At 35.4% G+C, this 24,369-nt stretch overlaps 1 protein-coding gene across 1 annotated transcript in view; it reads left to right on the forward strand.

Moving 5' to 3' along the window:
* The window catches only part of Got2 (glutamate oxaloacetate transaminase 2), a 170,679-nt gene that overhangs the window by 23,784 nt on the left and 122,526 nt on the right, over positions 1-24,369 (forward strand). The window contains exon 3 of the mRNA XM_090407797.1: positions 13,440-13,568. Coding sequence (XP_090263923.1) covers positions 13,440-13,568 — 129 coding nt within the window. The remainder of the gene's footprint in view (positions 1-13,439; positions 13,569-24,369) is intronic.

Consider the following 24,369-nt stretch of genomic DNA (forward strand, 5'->3'; position numbering starts at 1 on the left):
TGACATTTTCAATGATTCTACCGATTTTCATTGTCTTTGTCTTTTTATTGCTGACCTTCATGCAATATCTATTACAACAGTTATTCAATTTAGTCAGGGAATCTTGCAAACTTGTAGCAGATTTATTTAGAAGTATAACATCGTATAATATCATGTTTAATACCGCTCTCCTTCATAATGTGATCCATATAGATAATGAATAACAGAGGGGATAAATGTACATCCTTATCTCACACCAGATTTAACATTAAACCATCTTCCTGGTACTTCCTTCTATTCTAACTGCTGACTTACAACTCAAATAAAGACTAAGTATTGCTTGATATAATGCCTTATTGACACCATATAACTGTAGTGTTTTGAATAGCTTCTCTCTTGGAACCTTTTCATATGCCTTTTCGAGATCGACAAAACTTAAATCCAGATCTTTGTTATATTCCCATGCTTTCTCAACTAATTGTCGTAAAGCGAAGATATGATGCTGATCTCAGCCTCTATTTGGCCTGAATCCAGCTTGTTCTTTACCAAGCTTCTCTTCCACAATCCTTCTCAAGTATACTTTCATAAATCTTGCCAGGAACATTCATAGGGAAATACCTCTGTAATTCTCACACTCAGTTTTATTTCCTTTCTTATGTATGGGTACTATTATAGCTCTACTCCAATCATTGGGAATTCGTCCCTCTGACCATGCCTTCTGAACTATGCAGTGCAGCCACTGTAAGCCTTTCCACATTTCAAGCCTTTGATGGCTTTTTCTAATTCAAGTATGGATATGTATTCCTGACTGTATGCCTGTTGAATGTTTTTTACCACTCTGCTATCACTGCTTGTTTCATATAGCAATTTTTCGAAGTAATTACTTCATACTTCAAGGATATCTTTGTCTCCCATTTTCATGTTACCTTTATCATCTCTAACTCCTTTTACAGCACTCTTTCCTCCATTTCTAAGCTTCTTCAACAACCTCCAGAATATCTTACCACCTTGTTGATATTTATTTTCTATGTTCTTGCCAAAGTCCTCCCATGCCTTTTGTTTAGCTAGTTTTACACGGTGTTTAGCTTTCTTACATTTATCTCTATATTCTCTAAGAGCACAAGCTGACTTATTTACCAGGAAATTTTAATATGCTTTCTTCTTTTCCTTAACTGCCTCTTTAACTTCCTGTGTCCACCATGGAGTTCTGATTTTTCTATCCTTGCAGACAACCTCACCACATGCCTCTCTGGCTGATCAATCAGGGTTTTCTCCAAGGTTTGGTTCTTGTTCTCAAACTCTTTCATTTTTTCAATAATCTTTTTGTATTTTAGTCTAAAGTTCACATCTGAGAGCTGCTCAGTTTTTATTTGCTTTAAAACTTTCTTACATGTTATTCTTTTCAATATGAAATTTAATTTTATCCTGTTAAATAGTGATCAATTCCAATTTCAAATCCTCTGTACACTCTGGTATCCAGCACCAGGGCACTATCAACAATAACATAGTCAATGAGACTTTTCTTATTCCTTACGTCTTCTCTGCATGTCAATTTGTGCACATGTTTATGTTGGAAAATGGTGTTAGTAATAACTAGTCCATGTCCTGATCAAAAATCCAACAGGTATTTGCCATTATTATTGGCTTTGCTCTTTTCTCCAAATTTTCCCCAAATATTTTTGTATGTCTGACAATCATTTCCTACTCCTCAACAAGGACCAACTTTTCCTTTTTCATTGTGTCAGTTGCTTTCTCTAAAGCCTCAAAAAATTCCTCCACTTCTACCTTAGTAGAACCTTTTGTGGGACCATACGCACAAGTTAGTCTCATTGTCCAATTCCCCATTCTGATATTTGCCTACATCACTCTACTTAAGACTGCCTGCCATTCAAGAAGATTAGCCTCGTTTTATGTGTTGAATACTATGGCTACTCCTTCTTTTCCTTGATTTTCATTGACTGAATATAACATTTTGTATTTATTGCTCAGAAAGATCTCCAGTTTTGTCTTTTTTGTTTCAGCTAGTTCCTCAGCTGAAACAAAATGAAAGTATCTAATTGCTCAGCCAACTCCATTTCTTTGCCATTCAGGCTTCTTATGTTGATAGTACCAAACTTTACATAACTCTGGTGATGTTGAGTTGTGGTGTGCTTTCAGATTTGTTCCAGTAGCTGACTTTTCTCTGTTCGTCCTGGTTCCCTGGTGAAAACAACGTGGGCCTTGTTTAACTGGGTGACGCCCCAGCCGGCATGAAATTTTATCATGTTGTATATTGGTTTGAGCCAATAAGAATACAGTTTGGTCGACTAAATCCCAGATTGCCAGCCCATCCTCATTCGTTCAGTATCCAGGTAGTTAACCAACAGGGTGCACCACGAGAAAGTGAGGATTGGACATTAAGTCAGAAGCCCTGATCGGTTCTCCGCATTCCTTTAAAGGCATCACTATCAACATAAAACTAAATTTATTATGTTGATAGTGATGTTTTCTCCCTGGTGCAGGACACCAAAGTGTACAGACTATTTGATATTGGAAGCAATCACTATTTAGTCTTTAGCAGGATAAAATTGAATTTCATATTGAAAAGAATGATATGCAAGAAAGTTTTAAAGCGAATAAAAGTTGAGCAGCTCTCAGATGTGAACTGTAGACTAAAATACACAAAGATTATTGAAGAAAAAATGAAAGCGTTTGAGAACAGGAATCAAACCTTGGAGATTCAGTGCCAAGTCTTGAAGAAAACCCTGATTGATTCAACCAGAGAAGCATGTGGTGAGATTGTCTGCTAGGATTGACAAATCAGAACTTCATGGTGGACACAGGAAGTTAAAGAGGCAGTTAAGGAAAAGAAGAAAGCATATCAAAAGTTCCTGGCAAATAAGTCAGCTTTTGTTCTTAGAGAATACAGAGAGTAATGTAAGAAAGCGAAACACAGTGTAAAACTAGCTAAACAAAAGGCATGGGAGGACTTTGGCAAGAACATAGAAAATAAATTATTAATTATATGAAGAGCCAAAGGCTTCAATTCGGCGACATGAACTTATTTAAGTTAAGGGCTATTACATCCCATATTGTTTCATGGCCGAATAAGAAACTCAAAGAGTTTCATGCCGAAAATATAGCAACTATATAAAGTTCGGATTAATAATTTATTATGACACCTTCTTGGCAATACTCATAGTAGGGTATGTAAGATCTGTTTGCTACAAACTTGGTATTACTAGGTCTGGCTGCTCACTGATGAGACCTCAACAAAGGTTGAAACCAGTCTGGGTAGTGACCTTCTGTCATAATGTAGAACAGTAATACAGCTCCTAGGAGCTGGGTTTCACATTATGGGTAAATACCAAGACTAGTGACCGAGCTTGCTCCACCCTTATGAGTTGCCTCAGTGTTGCACTCTCAAATTGGTCAGATGCAACACTATCCAGGTATTTGCTTACGCTTGGACTCGCTGAACTTTATATAGTTTCTATATTCAGCATGAAACTCTTTGGGTTTCTTATTCGGCTATGAAACAATATGGAATGTAATATCCCTTAACTCCAATAGAAAATAAATATCAAGAAGTTGGTAAGATATTCTGGAGGTTGTTGAAGAAGCTTAGAAATGGAGGAAAGAGTGCTGTAAAAGGAATTAGAAATGATAAAGGTGACATGAAAACAGGAGAAAAATATATCCTTGAAGTATAGAGTAATTACTTCAAAAAATTGCTAAATGAAACAAGCAGTGATAGCACAGTGGTAAAAAAAAACACTCAACAGGCATATAGTCAGGAATACATATTCATACTTGAAGTAGAAAAAGGCTTGAAATGTGGAAAGGCAGCAGGAGTAGATGATAGTTGACTGGAAATACTGAAGTATGGTGGTATAAAAGTCTTGCAGTGGCTTCACTGCATAGTTCAGAAGGCCTGGACAGAGGGACAAATTCCAGACAATTGGAGTAGAGCTCTCATAGTACCCATATTTAAAAAGGGAAATAAAACTGAATATTCCTGCTGTGTGTTCCTGGCAAGATCTATGCAAATATACTTGAGAAACAGTTGAGCAGAATTGTATAAGAAAAGCTTGGTGAAGAACAAGCTGGATTCAGGCCAAATAGAGGCTGTCAGGATGAGATCTTCACTTTACGACAAATAGTTGAGAAAGCATGGGAATATAACAAAGATTTGTATTTAAGTTTTGTCGATCTGGAAAAATGCATATGACAAGGTGCCAAGAGAGAAGGTATTGAATACGCTACAGTTATATGGCGTCAATGGGGCATTATATCAAGCAATACTTAATCTTTATTTGAGTTGTAAATCAGCAGTTAGAATTGAAGAAAGTACAGGAAGATGGTTTAATGTTAAATCTGGTGTGAGACAAGATTGTACATTATCCCCTCTGTTATTCATTATCTATATGGATCAGATTATGAAGGAAAGTGATATTAAACATGATATCAGAATTGGAGATGTTAATGTCAGCTATTTGCTTTATGCGGACGATGTTATATTTCTAAATAAATCTGCTACAAGTTTGCAAGATTCCCTGACTAAATTGAATAACTTGTAATAGATATGGTATGAAGGTCAGCATGACAAAGACAATGAAAATATGTAGAATTGTTGAAAATGTCAACTGTGTTGTGAACGGGGAACCTGTGAAACAAGTAAAACATTTCAGCTACTTAGGCACGATTTTTACTGAAGATTGTAAATTAGATATGGAAATAGACAACAGAATCAACAAAGCTGGTATGTTAGGAAGTCAAATGAATAAATTCATATTGAATAAGAGAGAAATTAGTTGGAACACTAAATTAGCTGTATACAAGACAGTGTTCAAACCAGTTTTAACTTATGGATCTGAGAGCTGGGTCAGAAGTAAAGCACGTGACCAAAGACTAGAGACCGCAGATATGAGAGTCCTGGCGTGTACAGATAGCATAAATGCCAATATCATATTATAAACGAGGATATTAGGAAAGAACTTGACATCGTCAGCATTCAGGAATGTGTTAGCAGAGCTAATCTCAGGTGGTATGGTCACTTAAACAGAATGGGCGAGGAAAGATTAGCAAAACAAGTGTTCTCTGCCGGGTTGACAGGAAAACAACCCAGAGGAAGACCAAGATACAGGTGGAATGATACGGTACAAAGTGCCTTAGACGATAGAAATATAAGATCTGATAATGTTGGAGACTTGGCAAGTAACAGACTGATTTGGAGGAAAACTGTAGATAGGAAGTTAGTAATGATGTAAAATTTTCATGTAGTACTATCATATCCTGTACACCCCTTGAGGATACATGTCAGGAATTTGATGATGACGATGTTTTTATGATTATCCATTTCTTAGCAGGCAGAAGAATATTTTAGTGCCTTCAGAATATGTACTTTCTTTATCATTTCCAAATTCTTTCCATTACTTTTTGTTTTGGGTTAATTTTAAGACCAAGGTTTCCCATAAAGTTCTCTTATTTCTCTGAGAGCACATGCTGGCTTAGTCATCACGAACTAAGTCTGAAGACTAGGCTTCTGCATAGGTTCAAAATTTCGGCAGAAGAATTAGATGAGTACTGCTTGTTTGCTTTTCCCAAAATAATATTTGCATATTTCAATCTACACATCTGAGAGCTATTCAACTGATTAATTTCAAAATTTTAGTGAATGCAATTTCTCTTGTTCTCTGGACACATATCCTCTGCATAGGAATTTATATAGGTTTTTATGTTGGAAGTCAGACTGGCAGAAGAATTAGATAAGTACCACTTGACATAATTGGTATTACCAATACAAAGAAGACAAAAACAGGTAGGATCCCATCCCTCTAAATAACAACCACAAGATGTCACATTCAGACAACAATACTTGATCCGACCACAAAGATAATCTTTGTCGTAGGATCCTAACACATCCTACCTTTGATCTAACACAAAGGTAATCTTGAATTTCAGGCAATTCCAAGCAGAATGATGTAGGCAAACATCAAAATAGGGAGCTGGACAATGAAACCCATCTGTATATATGGTACTGTGTTTCCACAGAAGGTTCTGCCAAAGGAAGTGGAAGAAATTTTTGACCCAGTAAAGGCAGTTAACATGAAGAAAAGGTGGTGCTTGTGGAGATCTTAACAGTACAGTAAGAAATGAATACCAGCATCATAAAAATGTTTGGAAACTTTGAATAAAAGAGAAAAGCTAATAACAATGGCATGTATCTGTCTGATTTCTGTTCAGGACACCGACTAATCACTATCAACACAACATTTCAACATAAAAAGTAGCCAAAAGGTGTCTCCCCTTATTACTAAAATACTGTGGATTAGTGACAGATGTTAAATGTTTTTTTCACTTGGTTATACTATAAATTAAAGATGCCAAGAAATTATTTTCCTGCTTTCATCTTTTATCCAAGTGTAAGCAAACAAAGTTTGCACATGAAGTCACTTCGCAACTGGGCTACTTGTATATAGAGGCCAAAGACTTCACATCCATTGCCTTAGTATTTGTAAGGCATCGCACTTATCATACAGACATGAAAATTCTAAGCATTATGGGAAGGATCATTGCCCATACTGGTTTTGACCTTTATTGATGACCCATCAGCAGGTAGCAGACTCTCTAAAAGTAATTCCTGCAATGTTTTTTTGTCTGTGGCTGTAGATGAAACACTATATCATGATGCTTGATGCTATTGCACAAATTCTTTTCAAGGTTACTCTCTGTAAGGAGAAACACTAATTTCTGTTATTACTAAGGCTGATAAAGGAAAAGCCTAAGTTCAAGGTTTTCTGGAATGAATATTACAGATAACTGAAATTAATGCAGCATGATTATTCCACATATCATTCTTTTGCTAATGATCCTACTAAATTACTATCAAAATTAAAAATTTAAACACTCATTGTTAGCGGCCCTTGCTGAGATAAGAAAACCCAAAAAGAGAAATTATAGACTTCCTAAGATCCCAAGGCAAATATTTCGTTATGTCCTGTTGTAGACTGCATTGGCCCTCCTTGCTACAAAATCTGCAAAAACCTTTCTAAATTACTTTTGCTATTCATGCAAAAATCCTCTTCATTTTTTAAGAACAGTTCTCATTTCAGAGAAAAGACATCAGAGCATTGTCTTCTCCACATTAATGTCTTATTCAATTTAGATATTGTGACTAATGTTCCCCTAGATGAAACCCAGGATTTCCTTCAGCAAGACTTTTGTAGATATTGTTTGCCTCTTTGACTTTGTCATCCACTCTTATCATGTGCCTCCCAAGAGGTGGTCAATCATGTTTCCATTCCTTATGTTCAAGATATCTGAAATAATAACCAAACTACTTAGAGGTGTCCTTTCACTTTATCAAGTTTAATATATAATACACGCACGCGCATGCACACACACACACACACACACAGTAAAACCCCTTTTTTACGTTCCTGCAATTTGCATCTTTTCCTGTTGGTCCTGTCTTAAGGCCTATTCTTACAGTATATTGTTTTCCCACCATTAACAACTTGATGTGGACGTTATTTCCCGTGGTTTGGGGTTATTTCTCGGGTGGCAACACTGATTTTCAAATCGATTTCTGCGGAAATCTGCACATTTCTGTTCCCAGATGGCGTTGCATTCGACTGTAGTTTCATTTCCACCATCACGGTGACTTGCACACTTGCAGTAGTGATGAGCGATATCGTGAATTTTTCATATCAGTAATTTTAAACTATCAGTAGCTCGTGGCACCCGTAACATGTTGTAATGTGATGTCACATTCACAGTGCTGTATTGAAATCGTGAACAAGGATAGTACACAAATTGCAAAATCACATTCACATTTCTACCAAGTAACAGTTGTTACTCGTGAATATTAGATATCAGTGAATAAACCGCAGTTCGTGAAATATCGCATCGTTAGCTTGCAGTGTTGGTGTACATAGTCGCGTAGTGATGTTTTCGTCATCCTCTGGGTCTTTTCCCTGCCAACCTTGCAAAGAAGAATTGTTTTGCTAATCTTGTTTAAGTGACTACCACCTGAGATAGCTCTAATAACACATTCCTGAATGCTCACAATGGCAAGTTCTTTCCCAATATCCTAATTTTTAATGTGATACTGCTATTGATGCCATTTGATTCCACTAATATTAGAACTCTCCTATATGAGAGGTCTCCAGTCTTTGATCAAGTGTTTTATTTCTAATCCAGCTCTCAGATTCATAATTTAAAATTGGTTTGAACACTGTCTTGTATACAACTAATTTAGTGTTTTGACTAATTTCTTTCTTATTCCATATAAATGTATTCAGCTGACTTCCTACAATACTATAATATCAAGAGGTGTACAGAATATAATAGTACTACATGAAAAATTTACATCATTACTAACTTCCTATGTACAATTTTCCTCCAAATCAGTCTGTTACTTGTCAAGACTCCAACATTATCAGATCTTATATTTCTATCTTAGGCACTTTTTACTGTATCAATCCACCTATATCTTGGTCTTCCTCTGGGGTTTTCCTGCCAACCTGGTAGAGAACACTTGTTTTGCTAATCTTTCGTCACCCATTCTGTTTAAGTGACCATACCACACTCTGCTAACGCATTCCTAGATGCTAACAAGGTGAAGTTCTTTCCTAATATATTATTATTATTATTATTCCTGATACCTCCAAGGAGTCCGAAGACTCATCGCGGGAGGACACCTACAACTGTCTCAATCACTACACCGAACCTCTACTACTAATCATCTCAATCAACGCCATCTACTGCCCACCTCCACCACCACAACAACAACTAGTATTTTTTGTCTGTGAATTGCGTGTGTTCTGACGGGCTGATTTGTCTGTATGTGGGATGAAAAACCAGAGTTTCTGGGAGAAAAATCCCTGCTAACTCGTATGAGATCGGCTAACTCACCTTCGATTGAAATCGCCCAGATAAAGATTCCTCCCGTCGCGATGAGAATCGAACTGAGGCCTATTTCAATCGAAGGGCGCTATGTACCATCGTTCTTCCAATTGTGCTACTGAGGTGCTATAATAATATCCTCGTTATTAATATGATGTTGCAGTTCGTGCCCCTAATCTTCCTCAGGACTCATATCTGCGGTCTCTAGTCTTTGATCAAGGTGTTTTACTTCTGGCCCAGCTCTCAGATCCATAAGTTAAAACTGGTTTGAACACTATCTTGTATACAGCTAATTTAGTGTTCTGGCTAATTTCTCCCTTATTCCTTATGAATTTATTCAATTGACTTCCTACCATACTAGCTTTGTTGATTCTATTGCCTATTTCCATATTTAATTTACCATCTTCACTAAAATTTCGTGCGTAAGTAGCTGAAATGTTTCACTTGTTCTACAGTTTCTCCATTTACAATGCAGTTGACATTTTCAATGCTTCTGCATATTTTCATAGTCTTTGTCTTGTTATTGCTGACCTTCATACCTTATCTGTTACAACAGTTATTCAGTTTAGTCAGGGAATCTTGTAGTGGATTTATTTTGAAGTATCATCATCCACATAAAGCAAAGAACTGACATTACCATCTCCAATTTTGATATCAGGTTTAATACCACTTTCCTCCATAATGTGATCCATATAGATAATTAATAACAGAGGGGATAATGTACATCCTTGTCTCACACCAGATTTAACATTAAACCATCTTCCTGTACTTCCTTCAATTCTAACTGCTGACTTACAACTCAAATACAAAGTATTGCTTGATATAATGCCCCATTGACACCATATAACTGTAGCGTATTGAATATCTTCTCTCTTGGCACCTTGTCATATGCTTTTTCTAGATCGACAAAACTTAAACACCGATCTTTGTTATATTCATATGATTTCTCTACTATTTGTCGTAAAGTGAAGATCTGATCCTTACAACCTCTATTTGGCCTGAATCCAGCTTGTTCTTCACCAAGCTCTTCTTCCACAATTCTTCTCAAACTTTTCTCAAGTATACTTGCATAAATCTTACCAGGTACACTCAGTAGGGAAATACCTCTGTAATTTTCATATTCAGTTTTATTTCTCTTTTTATAATTTATATATGGGTACTATGAGAGCTCTACTCCAATCATCCTGAATTCGTCCCTCTGTCCAGGCTTTCTCAACTATGCATTGCAGCCACTATAATACTTTTATACCTCCATACTCGTGCATTTCTGGTCAATATCATCTACTTCTACTGCCTTTCCACATTTCAGGCCTTTGATGGCTTTTTCAACTTCAAGTATGGATATGTATTCCTGACTGCATGCCTGTTGAGTTTTTTTTACCATTGTGCTATCACTGCTTGTTTCTATTTAGCAGTTTTTCGAAGTAATTACTCCATACATCAGGGATATCTTTTTGTCCACTTTTCATGTCACTTTTATCTCTTTAATTCCTTTTACAGCACTCTATTTCTGAGCTTCAACAACCTCCAGAATATCTTGCGATCTTCGTGATATTTATATTTTATGTTCTTGCCGAAGTTCTCCCATGACTTTAGATGGTTTTACACAGTGTTTAGCTTTTTTACATTTGTTTCTGTATTCTATGAGAGCACTAGCTGAAGTATTTGCCAGGAATTTTTGATATGCTTTCTTCTCTTCCTTCACTGCCTCTTTAACTTCCTGTGTTCATCAAGGAGTTCTGATTTTTCTATCCTTGCAGGCAATCTCACCACATGCCTCTATGCTTGAATCTTTCCATATTTTCTTCAGTGCTTGCTACTGAATCTCCAGTAGCAAGCACTGAAGAAGTGTTGGGTTCTTGTTCTCTAACTCTTTCATTTTTTCTTGAATAAATTTTGTGTATTTTAATCTATAGTTCACATCTGAGAGCTGCTCAAATTTTATTTGCTTTAAAACTTTCTTACATGTTATTATTTTCAATATGAAATTCAATTTTATCCTGCTCAAGACTAAATAGTGATCACTTGCAATTTCAAATCCACTGTACACTCCAGTGTCCTGCACCAAGGAGAAAACATCACTATCAATAATAACATAGTCAATGAGACTTTTCTTATTCCTTGCCTCTTCTCCCCATGTGAATTTTTCACATTTTTATGTTGGAACATCATCATCATTATCATCAAATTCCTGCCATGCACCCTCAAGGGGTGTACAGGATATGACAGTACTACATGAAAAAATTACATCATTACTAACTTCCTATCTACAATTTTCCTCCAAATCAGTCTGTTACTTGTCAAGACTCCAACATTATCAGATCTTATATTTCTATCGTCTAAGGCACTTTGTACCGTATCAATCCACCTATATCTTGGTCTTCCTCTGGGTCGTTTTCTTGCCAACCTGGCAGAGAACACTTGTTTTGCTAATCTTTCCTCTCCTATTCTATTTAAGTGACCATACCACCTGAGATTAGCTCTGCTAACGCATTCCTGGATGCTGACAATGTCAAGTTCTTTCCTAAATGTTGTTGGAACATGGTGTTAGTAATAACAAGTCCATGTGCTGAGCAGAAAACAAACAGGTATTTGCCATTCTTATTAGCTTTGCTCTTTTCTCCAAATTTTCCCAAAATATTTTTGTATGTCTGACAATCATTTCCTACTCTACTATTTAGATCCCCAACAAGGACCAACTTTTCCTTTTTCATTGTGTCAGTTGCTTTTTCTAAAGCCTGAAAAATTCCTCCACTTCTAACTTAGTGGAACCTTCTGTGGGACCACAGAAGGTTCTACTAAGTTAGAAGTGGAGGCACAAATAAGTCTCATTGTGCAGTTCCCCATTCTCATATTTGCCCACATCACTCTACTTGAGACAGCCTGCCATTCAAGAAGATTAGCCTTGTATTTTGTGTTGAATACTATGGCTACTCCTTCTTTTCCATGATTGTCATTGTCTGAATATAACATTTTGTATTTATTGCTCAGAAAGAGTTCACCAGTTTTTGCCTTTTTTGTTTCAATCACCCCTATTATGTCAGTCTGGCACTTATCCAATTCCTCAGCTATCTCCATTTCTTTGCCATTCAGGCTTCTTATGTTGATAGTACCTATCTTGAACTGTTGTGTTTTCGGGTTTGTTCCATTAGCCGAGTTTTTGCTGTTTGCTCTGGTTCCCTGGCAAAAACATTGGGGGCATTGTTTAACCGTGCGATGCCCCAGCCGGCATGAAATTCTGTCATGTTATGCCATCATTTTATATTTTGGTTTAAGCCTTTCTAAATAACTTAGGGAATTGAAACAACGTAGATACGAATATAAATTAAATAATACTTTAATAGATATTTCCGATATTTCGGCAATGTCTCATTGCCATTTTCTAAAGGAACTTACAGAAAGGCAGGAGCACACAGGCCCTAACAATTCAATTACTGTATTGTTAGGGCCTGTGTGCTCCTGCCTTTCTGTAAGTTCCTTTAGAAAATGGCAATGAGACATTGCCGAAATATCGGAAATATCTATTAAAGTATTATTTAATTTATATTCGTATCTACGTTGTTTCAATTCCCTAAGTTATTTAGAAATGCATAACCAACGTATAAGCCTATCTACGAGAATCAATTGGTTTAAGCCAATAAGAATATAATTTGGTCAGCTAAATCCCAAATTTCCTGTATAAATTTTCAAATGTTGCAGTCTGCAGGACATGTTTTTCATGTGGAAAATGACTGTATTTTTAAGAAAACAATAAATAGTAAAATTTTTTTGTAAAATACAAAAAAATAAAAATAAAATAAATTAATCCTAGAACAAGGAAGATAGATACTATTAATCAAGATAACAACATCATATTACAATGTCCATACTAGAGAAGTAGTTTTGGATAGATGTTGAACATTAGACATATCCGCAAGGAGATGTGTTTTGCATTATAGGAGATACTGAGATAGGCGTGTTGGTAGCTTGCTCCACCTTTGCAACGAGTTGTCCTGGTGTTGTACCACCTTAACCCAGTCCTGAAGATACTTTCAGGCGCAAACTTTGTTTGCTCACACTTGGATAAAGGATTAAACTAAATTTATTATATAAGTTTTGGATAGAGTTAGAGGCCAGGGTTCAGTTTGGGCTGTGGAGCCATAAGAAGAAAAAGAAGAGTCTATACATGTTCAGATTCATTGTTAACAAAAGTTTACTTTCTTTCTTTGTTTGCTTATCCATGTTTTTTCTTAGGTGAAAGCTGCATTTTATACATTCAGATATATAACTGCTTTGCTATTTTAAGATTTTTGATATTGTCGTTTATAGTTACAAAAGGAAATATGAAAATAAGGTTTTGCATTCATGGATAAATGTTTAATTTAGTATAGTTGCCCATTTATATCTTGAAGTTAAACTAGACTTTCAGATTAAACATTAATATTTTGAAAACTAGCTCAGAAGTCACCAGTACTCTTTTTAAAAGTGTATTTTTAATTATAGAAACATTATAGTATCGGTGTAACATTTAGTTTTAATATGTTATATCACTAATTTCATACAAGTACACTAAAATAATTTTATTTCTATAGGCTGAAGAACGGCTTATGAGTCAGAATTTAGACAAGGAGTATGCTGGAATTGCTGGTTTATCTGAATTTTGTCATTCAGCTGCTAACCTTGCCTTTGGAGAAGATAATGCTGTGATTAAAGAGGGTTTAGTATGTTATCTGATGATAATATTGAATGTGTTATAGCGTAGTTTGTATTTTAAAGCTTAATATGGTATATGTATTTATCTTTTTATTTGCTTCTCGTGTATTGGCATGATGAGATGTGTTGTGAATACATTCATTTTATCTGAAATTTTTCTTGTAGGTAAAAGAATGTGTTTCTGGCTGGTTAAATCCAAATATGTGTTTAGCATAATTATCAATACTGGAACAAAGAAATTTTAAAAATGAGTGTTAAGTACTTCTTAATAGTAGTAAGCATGTGAAATAGTAAATAAAAATTGACCATTATGGACAGTATGATTGATGGCATTTGCATACTAACAAGATCTTCAGATATCCAATGATTCAGCATTGAAATTGGTATTGATAATTATTATTATTATTATTATTATATAACACCTCCAGGGAGTCCAAAGACTCATCGAAGGAGGGCATCTGATCTACAACTCTCCCTCTCCACCAACTGCAACAACTTTCATCCACAACGCCATCTACCATCGACCACCACTAGTACTTTCAAAGACAGCCACAAATATCCGTGCCCATGGCTGGATTCAAACCCGCAGCCTTTTATCTGGAGAGTGGATACATTAACTACTTGGCTAACCAGGCCAATGCTTGAATGTTAAATTGCAGTTGGGCAAAGGCAAACACTTGCTTTGTTGATTTTCAGAAGGCATTTGACCGTATTGACCAAAAAGTGACATTAGCAGTGCTAGAATCGTATGGAATTGACAGAAAACTAATAGGTATATTAAAAGATGTTTATAAAAATGCAATTGCAGCAGTTAGAATAGGTGATGATTTGGGGAAATGGTTTAAAACAAGCAGAGGTACTAGACAGGAGGACCCAGTATTGCCAAGCATTTTCATTGTACATTTAGAAAGAGTAGTGGATAAAATGAAGGAAGATGGAAAAGGAATATCAGTGCATGGAATGAGAAGTAACAATCTGAGATTTGCAGATGACATTGTTATTATTGAAGAAGGCAAAAGAGAACTACAAAAAAACATTGAAACTATTACATGAGGAAGTTAAAAGATTTGCACTTCTTATGAACTTGGAAAAAACAAAGACAATGGTGTTGGAAGTTTTTATCATTATCATTTGGTTAGACTATAATAAATTTAGTTAAATAATTACTAAAAAACAAAGTAATTATTAAATTTCTCTGGATTTAGAGAAATCTCTAAATCCAGAGTCATTTAATAATGTGAGACACCTTTTGGCAACTCGTATAGGTAAATATGACTTCTCCATTGCTTCCACCTTGGTATTACCACCTCTGGGTCTGGCTCTCACTGACGAGACCTCAATAAAGGTCGAAACCTGTCTGAGTAGTGGCCCTTCCCTTAATGCATAGCATTATACTTGTCCGCAAGGAGATGTGCCTTGCATTATGGGAGATTCTAAGACAAGGAGTGATGAGAGTTTGGTCCACCTTTACCATGAGTTGCCTCAGTCCTGAAGCTACTTCAGTACGCAAACTTTGTTTTCTTACACTTGGATATAGGATTAAACTAAATTTATTAAAGACAATGGTATTTGGGGAGAAGAACATGAAACAAAAGATACAAGCAGATGGAATTGATATAGAAAATGTAGAACAATTCACATATTTGGGAAGTAAAATGACATATGATTTGAACTGTAAAAAATAAAGTCCAGGCTTATAGGTCTTCAGTTTTGGGGGACAAAAAGTGGATTCTGGCTACTCCCTGGTCTAGACAGTAGTGTCTTCTATAATTAGATATGTATATTTCCCTTATTAATAATGTTTTTTTTTTCCTTATTATATATAGTTTATTTTATGTTAAAGATACCAAGCTATTTTAAACCTTGTTTTAATCCATTTCCCAAGTAAGCAAACAGACAAGTAAGTCAAGTTTGCACCTGCAAGTAATGCAAGTCTTGGTGACCTGCAAAGTAGTGCAAGTCTTAGGCAACTCATGGTAAAGGTGGAATAAGCTCTGATCACTATTCTTAATATTTACCCTTAATGCAAAGCACATCTCCTTGAGGAGATGTCTGATGCTATGCATTAAAGGCAAGGGGCCACTACCCAGACTGGTTTCGAACTTTATTGAGGTCTCATTAGTGGGAGCCAGGCTTAGAAATGCCAAGGTTAAGTAATACAGAGCTTATAAGTATTTTACCAAAACAAGTTACCATAAGGTGCTTTGACTTTATTAAATAAAAATCTCAGGATGAGAGATAGATGTAGAAAGTTTTTTACCTCGGGTATAATGTATGTCAAAGATATCAAGCTATTTTAAACCTGGTTTTACTCCATTTCCCAAGTAAGTCAAGTTTGCACCTGCAAGTAATGCAAGTCTGTGTGATCTGCAAAGTAGTGCAACTCATGGTAAAGGTGGAATAAGCTCTGATCACTATTCTTAATATTTACTCTTAATGCAAAGAACATCTCCTTAAGAAGATGTATGATGCTATGCATTAAAGGTAAGAGGCCACTACCCAGACCGGTTTCGACCTTTACCGAGGTCTCATCAGTGGGAGCCAGGCTTAGAAATACCTAGGTTAAGTAATACAGAGCTTATAAGTATTTTACCAAAACAAGTTACCATAAGGTGCTTTGACATTATTCAATAAAAATCTCAAGGGAAATGGATTAAAACCAAGTTTAAAATAGCTTGGTATCTTTTACATACATTATACCCAAGGTAAAAAAATTTCTATATCTATCTCTCATCTTGAGATTTTTATTTAATAAGGTCAAAGCACCTTATGGTAACTTGTTTTGGTAAAATACTTAAGCTCTGTATTACTTAACCTTGGTATTTCTAAGCCTGGCTCCCACTGATGAGACCTTGGTAAAGGTCGAAACCGGTCTGGGTAGTGGCCCCTTGCCTTTAATGCTTAGCATCAGACATCTCCTCAAGGTGATGTGCTTTGCATTAAGGGTAAATATTAAGAATAGTGATCAGAGCTTATTCCACCTTTATCACGAGTTGCCTAAGACTTGCACTACTTTGCAGGTCACCCAGAATTGCATTACTTGCAGGCACAAACTTGACTTACTTGGGAAATGGATTAAAACCAGGTTTAAAATAGTTTGGTATCTTTAACATATATTATACCCAAGGTAAAAAACTTTCTACATAGTTTATTTTATTTATTTTTAGGATAAGGGATAATGATAGTTAGTCTTTTTTTGTGTCCAGAGAGTGGCTCAGGGGTTAGTTATTTGGGAAATTTGATTCATTTCTTATTAGTGTAATTTCTTATTCATTCATTATTTATTAGTGTCATTTCCATGCCTAGACATTCACATTGGTTATTAGGTGTATGCCAAAGGCTTGGGGGAAAACACTTTGCTAAGTGAGAAAGAGATTTTGGTGTGGTTGTTAGCCTTATTAACTTATGCTCTGATGAAAATGTCATTATTTAAGTATAATTTAAGAAAATAGTATTATAAGCTTTAATTAAATAAAGTGAACATAAAAGGATAATTGAAGTCAATCATAGGAGACAGGTTAACATAATGGTCTATTAAGATTAAGTTATAAACAATTGTAATAATGAGGATTTTAGAAAAAGATGTTAGAGAAAATAAAGAAAAAATAAAATTTAATAATGAAGTAATGAAAAGAAAAAAAAAGTGGAAAAAATCAAAGTGGTAAGAGATTATCAAGATAAGAGGGGAAGGGTTTGGTAGAACTGTCCAGATTTTGAAGAGGTAGGAGTTGTAGCTATTTTGCTCACTTTTCTTGGAATCAGTCGTGGGAGTTTTAGGATAATGTTGCCTTCAGATAGGTAACATAATGCAGGGAACTCCATCTTTTTCTGAACGCATTTGGTCCTAGTTCTTCTAACTATAGTTTTCAGGTAGTTTTTAATGGAAACCCTTTAACTTCTTTTAATATCTTATGTTGTTTTCTTTTGCTTTTGGTATGTTACAATGTTTCTGATTTTCCAAATGTGATATTTAATTCCAATTAGTAGGTAGAGGAGTTGAGTTTTCAAGCTTCCTTTTCCAGGTATATCTTGTAGATATAGTGCTTGTTCCTTACTGAGTGTGGGGGATGTTGAAGGTGCTGTTGACATTAGCACCCATATTTGTGTTACCACTGTGCATTCATGAAATAGATATTCTTGGGTTTCTTATAGGGTGCAGAAGGCACAATTTGTACATTCAAATATTCTCCATTTTAGGAGTTTTGTGTTTTACTAGCAGGATATTGTGTAGTATCCAGGGGCGAATTCTCCATGCTTGCTGCGCAAGCTATTACTTGAGAAAGAAGTAATTTTTATTTGTTAATAAATGCATGCATTTATAAGCATTTTCCATTTAGGCTTTTATTTTTGTAGACAGAAGATGTCTTAAGCTTGCACTGCAATAATTGAGCTTTGCGTTGTGTATCGAAGGCTGATGCTTGCTCGTCTAGTCAAAGCTACCTTGGCCTGCTCGATTGTGGGAGCTTCCAGGTCCTCGCTGCAGCACTGATTTCTTGCGCGTGCATAGAAATCCATTTCCACTCCCTTCACATTGTCTTAAACACAGGCCATACGCAGTCAAAGTAGCTCTAGCCACTGAGTTTCAGCCAGCCTTTACAAGTGTGCATGCTGCTTGGGAAAATTAAGTTACAACCAACTTTTTATGATGATGTTATTGACCAGTTCATAAAGAAGAACCGTAGGGTAGAATTTGTATGCAAGTAGCTAAATTGAAAAGGATAGAATATCATTTATAAAATAAATGTTGTATTTGTATGATTAAATGTACATAAATTTCTAATTATATAGTTTTAAATGGTCAGTAATTCGTTATTCTGCTAATCGGACTTCAATCACACTTCCCACTCCCTGAATGATAACAAGAGCAAGCGTGAATTTCAAGACCAGCATTTGCCCCTAGTAGTATTGTTAATTAGATGAGATTAATTGTATTATTTAATCTCTGTTTCTAATAATTATTTTTTTTTATTTCCAAATGTACCTATATATGCAGAGGGGTTCACTCTGATTGGTGCATTGACTTTAACTCTTTCTTTCAGAATCCAAAAAAAATCACTGACTCAAGACTAAATACAAAATAAACACATTTTATAAAACAAAAACAATATATATATATACACTTCAAACAAAATACATAATTACAAAATTAATTGGATCCAAAGGCCTTTTAAATAAATAAACTTACAGTTAAGAGATCAGCCATTCTCTGACTCAATCTATTTCTGATTTGTTTAACATATACTTCATCTCATTTTACTAGAATAAACACTTTGTTTATAACAAAATATATATATATAGCCAGTTTCTCCGTTAAGGCCTCATGTTGCACACATTAATTCTTCTTGACGCTGAAGTGTAGATATTCTGAATTTACCTAAGTATAAACACTTTCACTTCATGCAATTTCTTTCCAATCAGCGTTTCTTCGAACATTCCTTTAGAACGTCATTACAATATCTTCTTTTATTTATGAATACTTATTGACAGTCTTCCACCTTAAAACTCAGTTCTACAATTCCCTTTTTGGAATCTGCTATTAATCTTCCAATCAGCGTTTCTTTGAACATTCCTTTAGAACGTCGATTGCAATATCTTCCCTTATTTACCAACACTTGCTGACAGTCTTAAATCTTTAAAAACTCATAACTCTACAATTCCCTTTTTGGAATCTACTATTAATTTTCCTCCAACTGTCACATAAAAACTTAAGTTCCTCCTAACCTAAAAATCTGCTAGCCAGCCTTTTCCTTTCTCCCCGAACGCTCTCTTGTTTTCTCCCATTACCTCGATACCGAACGCTTTTTCTGTCAGCTGTCAAACACCCATCAAACTCCTCGGCGAGCATGCACACTTCATGAAAGTTGCAAGCGAGAAGCTAAGTATAATGTCTGATATGTTGTCTCCGTTAGCAACAAGAGAATGTCTTCACAAAATACAACACTTAATATTTTAAACTACAATAAAAATTTCTGAAAGTAAAACAGCTTTCCAAATCCAGTAAGTACATAAATTTTTAACTGCTTTACATTTCATTTGGACAAATAACATCAATAACGTGCACATCGCAAGTGCCGACAATACGTATTATGAAACCAAAACTAATAATGTACTAACATAAACAATTTGTAAAAATATCCAGAATTTTAAATTATGATTATTTTTACAGTATCCTCCAGTTGAAATTGTGTCTGGAGGGATAAGTGTACTTGAAGTAGCAGTTTTTCCATTTTTCCTTTTCTTGTGGGAGTGTGTCTGTCTGTTGGATTTTTTCTAATTGCTTGTATTATGCTTTTTTCTTTTTTTAGTTCTTGGAGGTGTTGTTTATTCTTCTTTGTGATGTTAATTTTGGCCTGTCTGGATATAGTTCTGTAGTATTCTGATAATGTGTTTGCCTTTTCACCATTGTGGTTTTGGCCTGTGAACATTTTGTAGCTGTACTCCTAGCCAGTAGTGGCACATTTCATGGGAGGAGTGTGTTGTTTGTGAGAGATTAATTACCTGGAGAATTTTCTGTACTGAAAGCATGTCTGTAATTCTTGGAATGTTTAGACCCTCATGTTCTTTTTTTGGGGGGGGGGGGGGAATTTGTCTTTACTAACCTTTGCATTTTTATTATTCCAGAAGAAGCTGTAGATAATGTCTTCCAGTCTTTTAATTTGTAATTTGCTGAGCAGAAATGGAATTGTGTAGTATTTTATCAAGGAGAATCATTAACTGTTTAATGATTTGTGCTTTTCCAGTGACAGGTTGCCAGGTTTCTTTTATACAGGTGATTTTCTTTATTATTTCTTCATTTTGAAGTTGGCCTAGGTGGTTGAATTACCATACTAAGAATTGAAAGGAATTCTTAGTATGGTAATTGGTGCTGGTTGTTGTGTTGTGCCATCTCTTAATACTTATATTTTGTTTTTGATTTGTTAATCTGTGGTCCTGTTATTCTGTTGTACTTTTCTGTTGTCTAGAAGAGGGTCTTAAGGGCCATGTTGTTGGTTATGATGCAAGTGATATCAACATGGATAACACATTTTATTTTCTGTTTCTTTGTTGTGGTTATAAAGCCTTTGATTTCTGAGTTCTCTCTGATCATTTTTGCAAGCCACTTAATTTGCATCATGTATAAAGCTGATGAAACAGGGTATTCTTGCCTTATCCTTTGCATTATGTTGATGTTTTCAGAGAGATTACCATTACTACTTATTTTGCTGATTATTGTTGTAAAGGCAGTAGGAAGTTATATAAGGCCATAATCATGCACTGTTAAGAGTTTGTGGTTAACTCTGTCAAATGCTTTGATCAAGGGACACCGATGTTGCATTTATTTTTTCTTTCTGGGTGTACTGGATGATATCTCTGATTAAATTGGTTGTCTGGAAGGTATATCATATTGATTTATGTGGATTATTGCTTTGAGTGTTGGGCTCAATCTGTTAGTTATTATTTTGGGTAATATTTTGTAATCAGTGTTTAATAAAGTGATAGACCTCCAGCTGATAACTTGCAGTGTATCTGTGTTATGCTTAGGGATTAGGGTTATGATTCTTAGTTTTGTGAAGGTGTTAATTCACAATCTTTGACTGTGTTGTAGACTTGTCAAGATAGAGCTAGATTGTTTTTAAATGTTTTATAAAAAGTGCTTCCTAGTCCAGCCTGGTGATTTATTTGCTTGTGTGGAAATTGCCATCTTTACTTCTATTTCTTTAATTTCTCTTTCCAAATCCCCACTGTCTTCTTGTGGTATCTTAAGTAGGTTGTTGACTATTTCTTCCCATTCCTTCTTGTTTGATTGTTGTACTTTGTCTATTTCCTTTTCCTATCTTTGTTTTTTAATTTGGTTGTAGAAGGACTTGGTGAATTTTATCTCTGCTGATATGTTGGTCAACCTGCTTTTTAACTTTAGCATATTTAGTCGTGTTTCTTTAATTCTTTCTAATTCGTATTTTGTGATCAGGTCCTTCATTCTAGGCATGTTGTGGTTATTAGAACCAGCTTTTATTATGCTGATTTTCTTGTAGAGTATGAAGTCATCTGTCTTTGTTCTTTCTTTTTGTTTTTTCCCATTCCATTATGATTTTACAACATGCTTCCTTCAAGTTTTCCATTAGTGGTCTTTGTGTTCTAGTTAGGTCTGTTTTTCCTATTTCCTACTTTACAGTTACTGTCTCTTCCAGTGCTGCTGTTAAATCTTTCTCTTTCATTAGTGTTGGGTTCATGCACCAGAATCCAGGCCATGATGATAATCATCATGATTACATGAAGGTAATCACATGATTACCATCATGTGATCTGTTAGATTTTTATTGTTGTTTACTGAGATAGTATCTGTTGAATCTAAGAGTTGATGTAGGTTTTTACTGAGGTAAAATCTGTCTATTCTTGTTGACACTCTTCCATTGGTCCAAGTAGGTGGATGTGGGGTTGTATTCAGAATTTGTGTAGTTCTTTTCTTCCAGGCTGTATTGCTTGCATAGTGTGTCTAAGTTGGTTCTGCCTTGTGTTCCTCTATGGGGTATTGCCACCTATTTTATTTGATTCATCTGTTCAGCAATTGAAATCACCTTCAAAAAAGTGTTCATGTGGTCCTTCCATGTAAATGTCAAAGTTCTTGAAGAAACGTGATCTTTGGCATCCATTGTTGAGTGTGTATATATATTTGTGAAATTTACTGTTTGGTTTCCCAGTTTGGTTATTACAGATATTATTCTTCCTTTTTTGGTCTCTTGAGCAGGATATGGTTTTTCCTGGAAAGTTTGCTGTCAGGGTTCCTCTGGCAATGTTGCTTTCTCTACTCTGGTACACTGATGTTGTGTATTTTCTTGCGAGTTTGGTAATGTGGGTTTCCTGAAAGAAAAGCACATGGATGCGTTTGACTATTGCCTCTTGCTTTTGTAGAGTTATGAACAGCCTCTTATGTTTAGGGTGCCTATTCTAAGAAGTGGTCCAACCATTGTTAGTTTTTTATTTATTTATTTATTTTGATCTGATTTCTTTTCCTTTCAGTTTCCTGCTGTTTTCTTTGGTCTTTTCATTTGTGGTATTGTTGTTATGACATTATCTTTCATATGTCGTATTCTGCTACATTTCTTCTGTTTGTTGGACAGTTTTCTAAACGGTGGTCTCCTATTTCTCAGTGACTGACTTCTGCTCTACTGTTAGCTTTAGTGTGCTCCCTTATATGATATAAAGATTGCTCAACATTCTGTGTTGATCTATTCTGTTTCTTTGTCTGGCATACCTCCCTAAAGCAGAGGTTCCTTTAGGGAGGTGTGCCTCTGTTTTGCTTTGGGTTGTATTATTTTGTTTTAAAGAATCTCCTGGCTTGTTGTTAATCACTTTAATGTGTAGCTTGGGAGTAGAAGATGAGTTGGACTGTGGGGTAGTGTTGAGTCCCAATTTACGATTATTAGGCTTTCAACTATCCTTACATGTGAAACTCTACTTGTCTTATTTAAGTTAAGGAATATTACATCCCACATTGTTTCTTAGCCGAATAAGAAACTCAAAGAGTTTCATGCTGAATATAGAAACTATATAAAGTACGGCGATTCCAAGCATAAGCAAATACCTGGATAATGCAACACCTGACCCATTTGGTAGTGCAAACTGAGGCAACTCATAGTAAGGGTGGGGCAAGCTCTGATCACTATTCTTGGTATTTACCCATAATGTGAACTTAGCTCCTAAGAGCTGTATTACTGTTCTACATTATGAGAGACGGTCACTACCCAGACCGGTTTCAACCTTTATTGAGGTCTCATCAGTGAGTAGGTAGACCTAGTTAATACCAAGTTTGTAGCGAACAGAACTGACATCCCTTCTAAGAATTGCCAAGAAGGTGTCCTAATAAATTACTAATTATATGAAGAGCCAAAGGATTCAATTCGGTGACATGAACTTATTTAAGTTAAGGGATATTATATCCCATATTGTTTCTTAGCCGAATAAGAAACTCAAAGAGTTTCATGCCGAATATAGAAACTATATAAAGTTTGGCGATTCCAAGCATAAGCAAATACCTGGGTCAGGTGTTGCACTACCCACGATGACACCACTCTCGAAGTCACTGAGTGCATGTCATGTTTCCATACCATCTGTAATCTGCTCGATGAAATACTGTTTCCTACTATCTGTACACCGGTTTTTATGTTATTAACAAACCTGGAATGCTCCATAACTTCAAATAACAGGGGTGTCTGGACAGGTATTGGTAGATAGTGTATATTAACATGCCTGAATAATATATAGGTCTGTTCTGTTATATTTTTAACTAATGTTACTCTTTGTTTATAGTACAATGTACAAAAATTGTTGCAATTTCTGTATATGGTACTGTACTGTAATAAATGATGAAACGAGTGTCATTAGAACATGTAGCAAACTGGTGTATGAAATATTTCATGTTATTTCTTTTCAGTTATGTCATATAACAAGATGAGGGAATGGTATTACTGATGATAGTAGATGAATTGCAGTCAAAAGGAGTAAAGTTCAACATGTCATCAGTTAAATGGAAAGCAGTACTCATAATAAAGCTTAATGGTATAACTAACACCAAGGGGGGAAAAGAAATACATTTATTAAACTCAATATTTCGCTGGTTTTCTACTCAGCATCATCCGAGCACAATGATAACTCGGACAGGTACATAGCACTAAACCAAGTAATTGTTTAGTGCTATAAACCTGTCCAAGAAACAATTTAAATTCTAACTGACACCAATAGTCCTTACATGGCATCCTCTGTATGTCAGATAACTACAAGGTTATTTAGAGAAGTCCAGCTATTAAGTCTTAAAAATGGTCTCCCAGATCT

This window comes from Typopeltis vanoorti, chromosome 18 (assembly GCF_054136105.1).
Source record: "Typopeltis vanoorti isolate ZY-2024b chromosome 18, IOZ_Tvanoo_1.0, whole genome shotgun sequence".
In the NCBI taxonomy this organism is placed as follows: domain Eukaryota; kingdom Metazoa; phylum Arthropoda; class Arachnida; order Uropygi; family Thelyphonidae; genus Typopeltis; species Typopeltis vanoorti.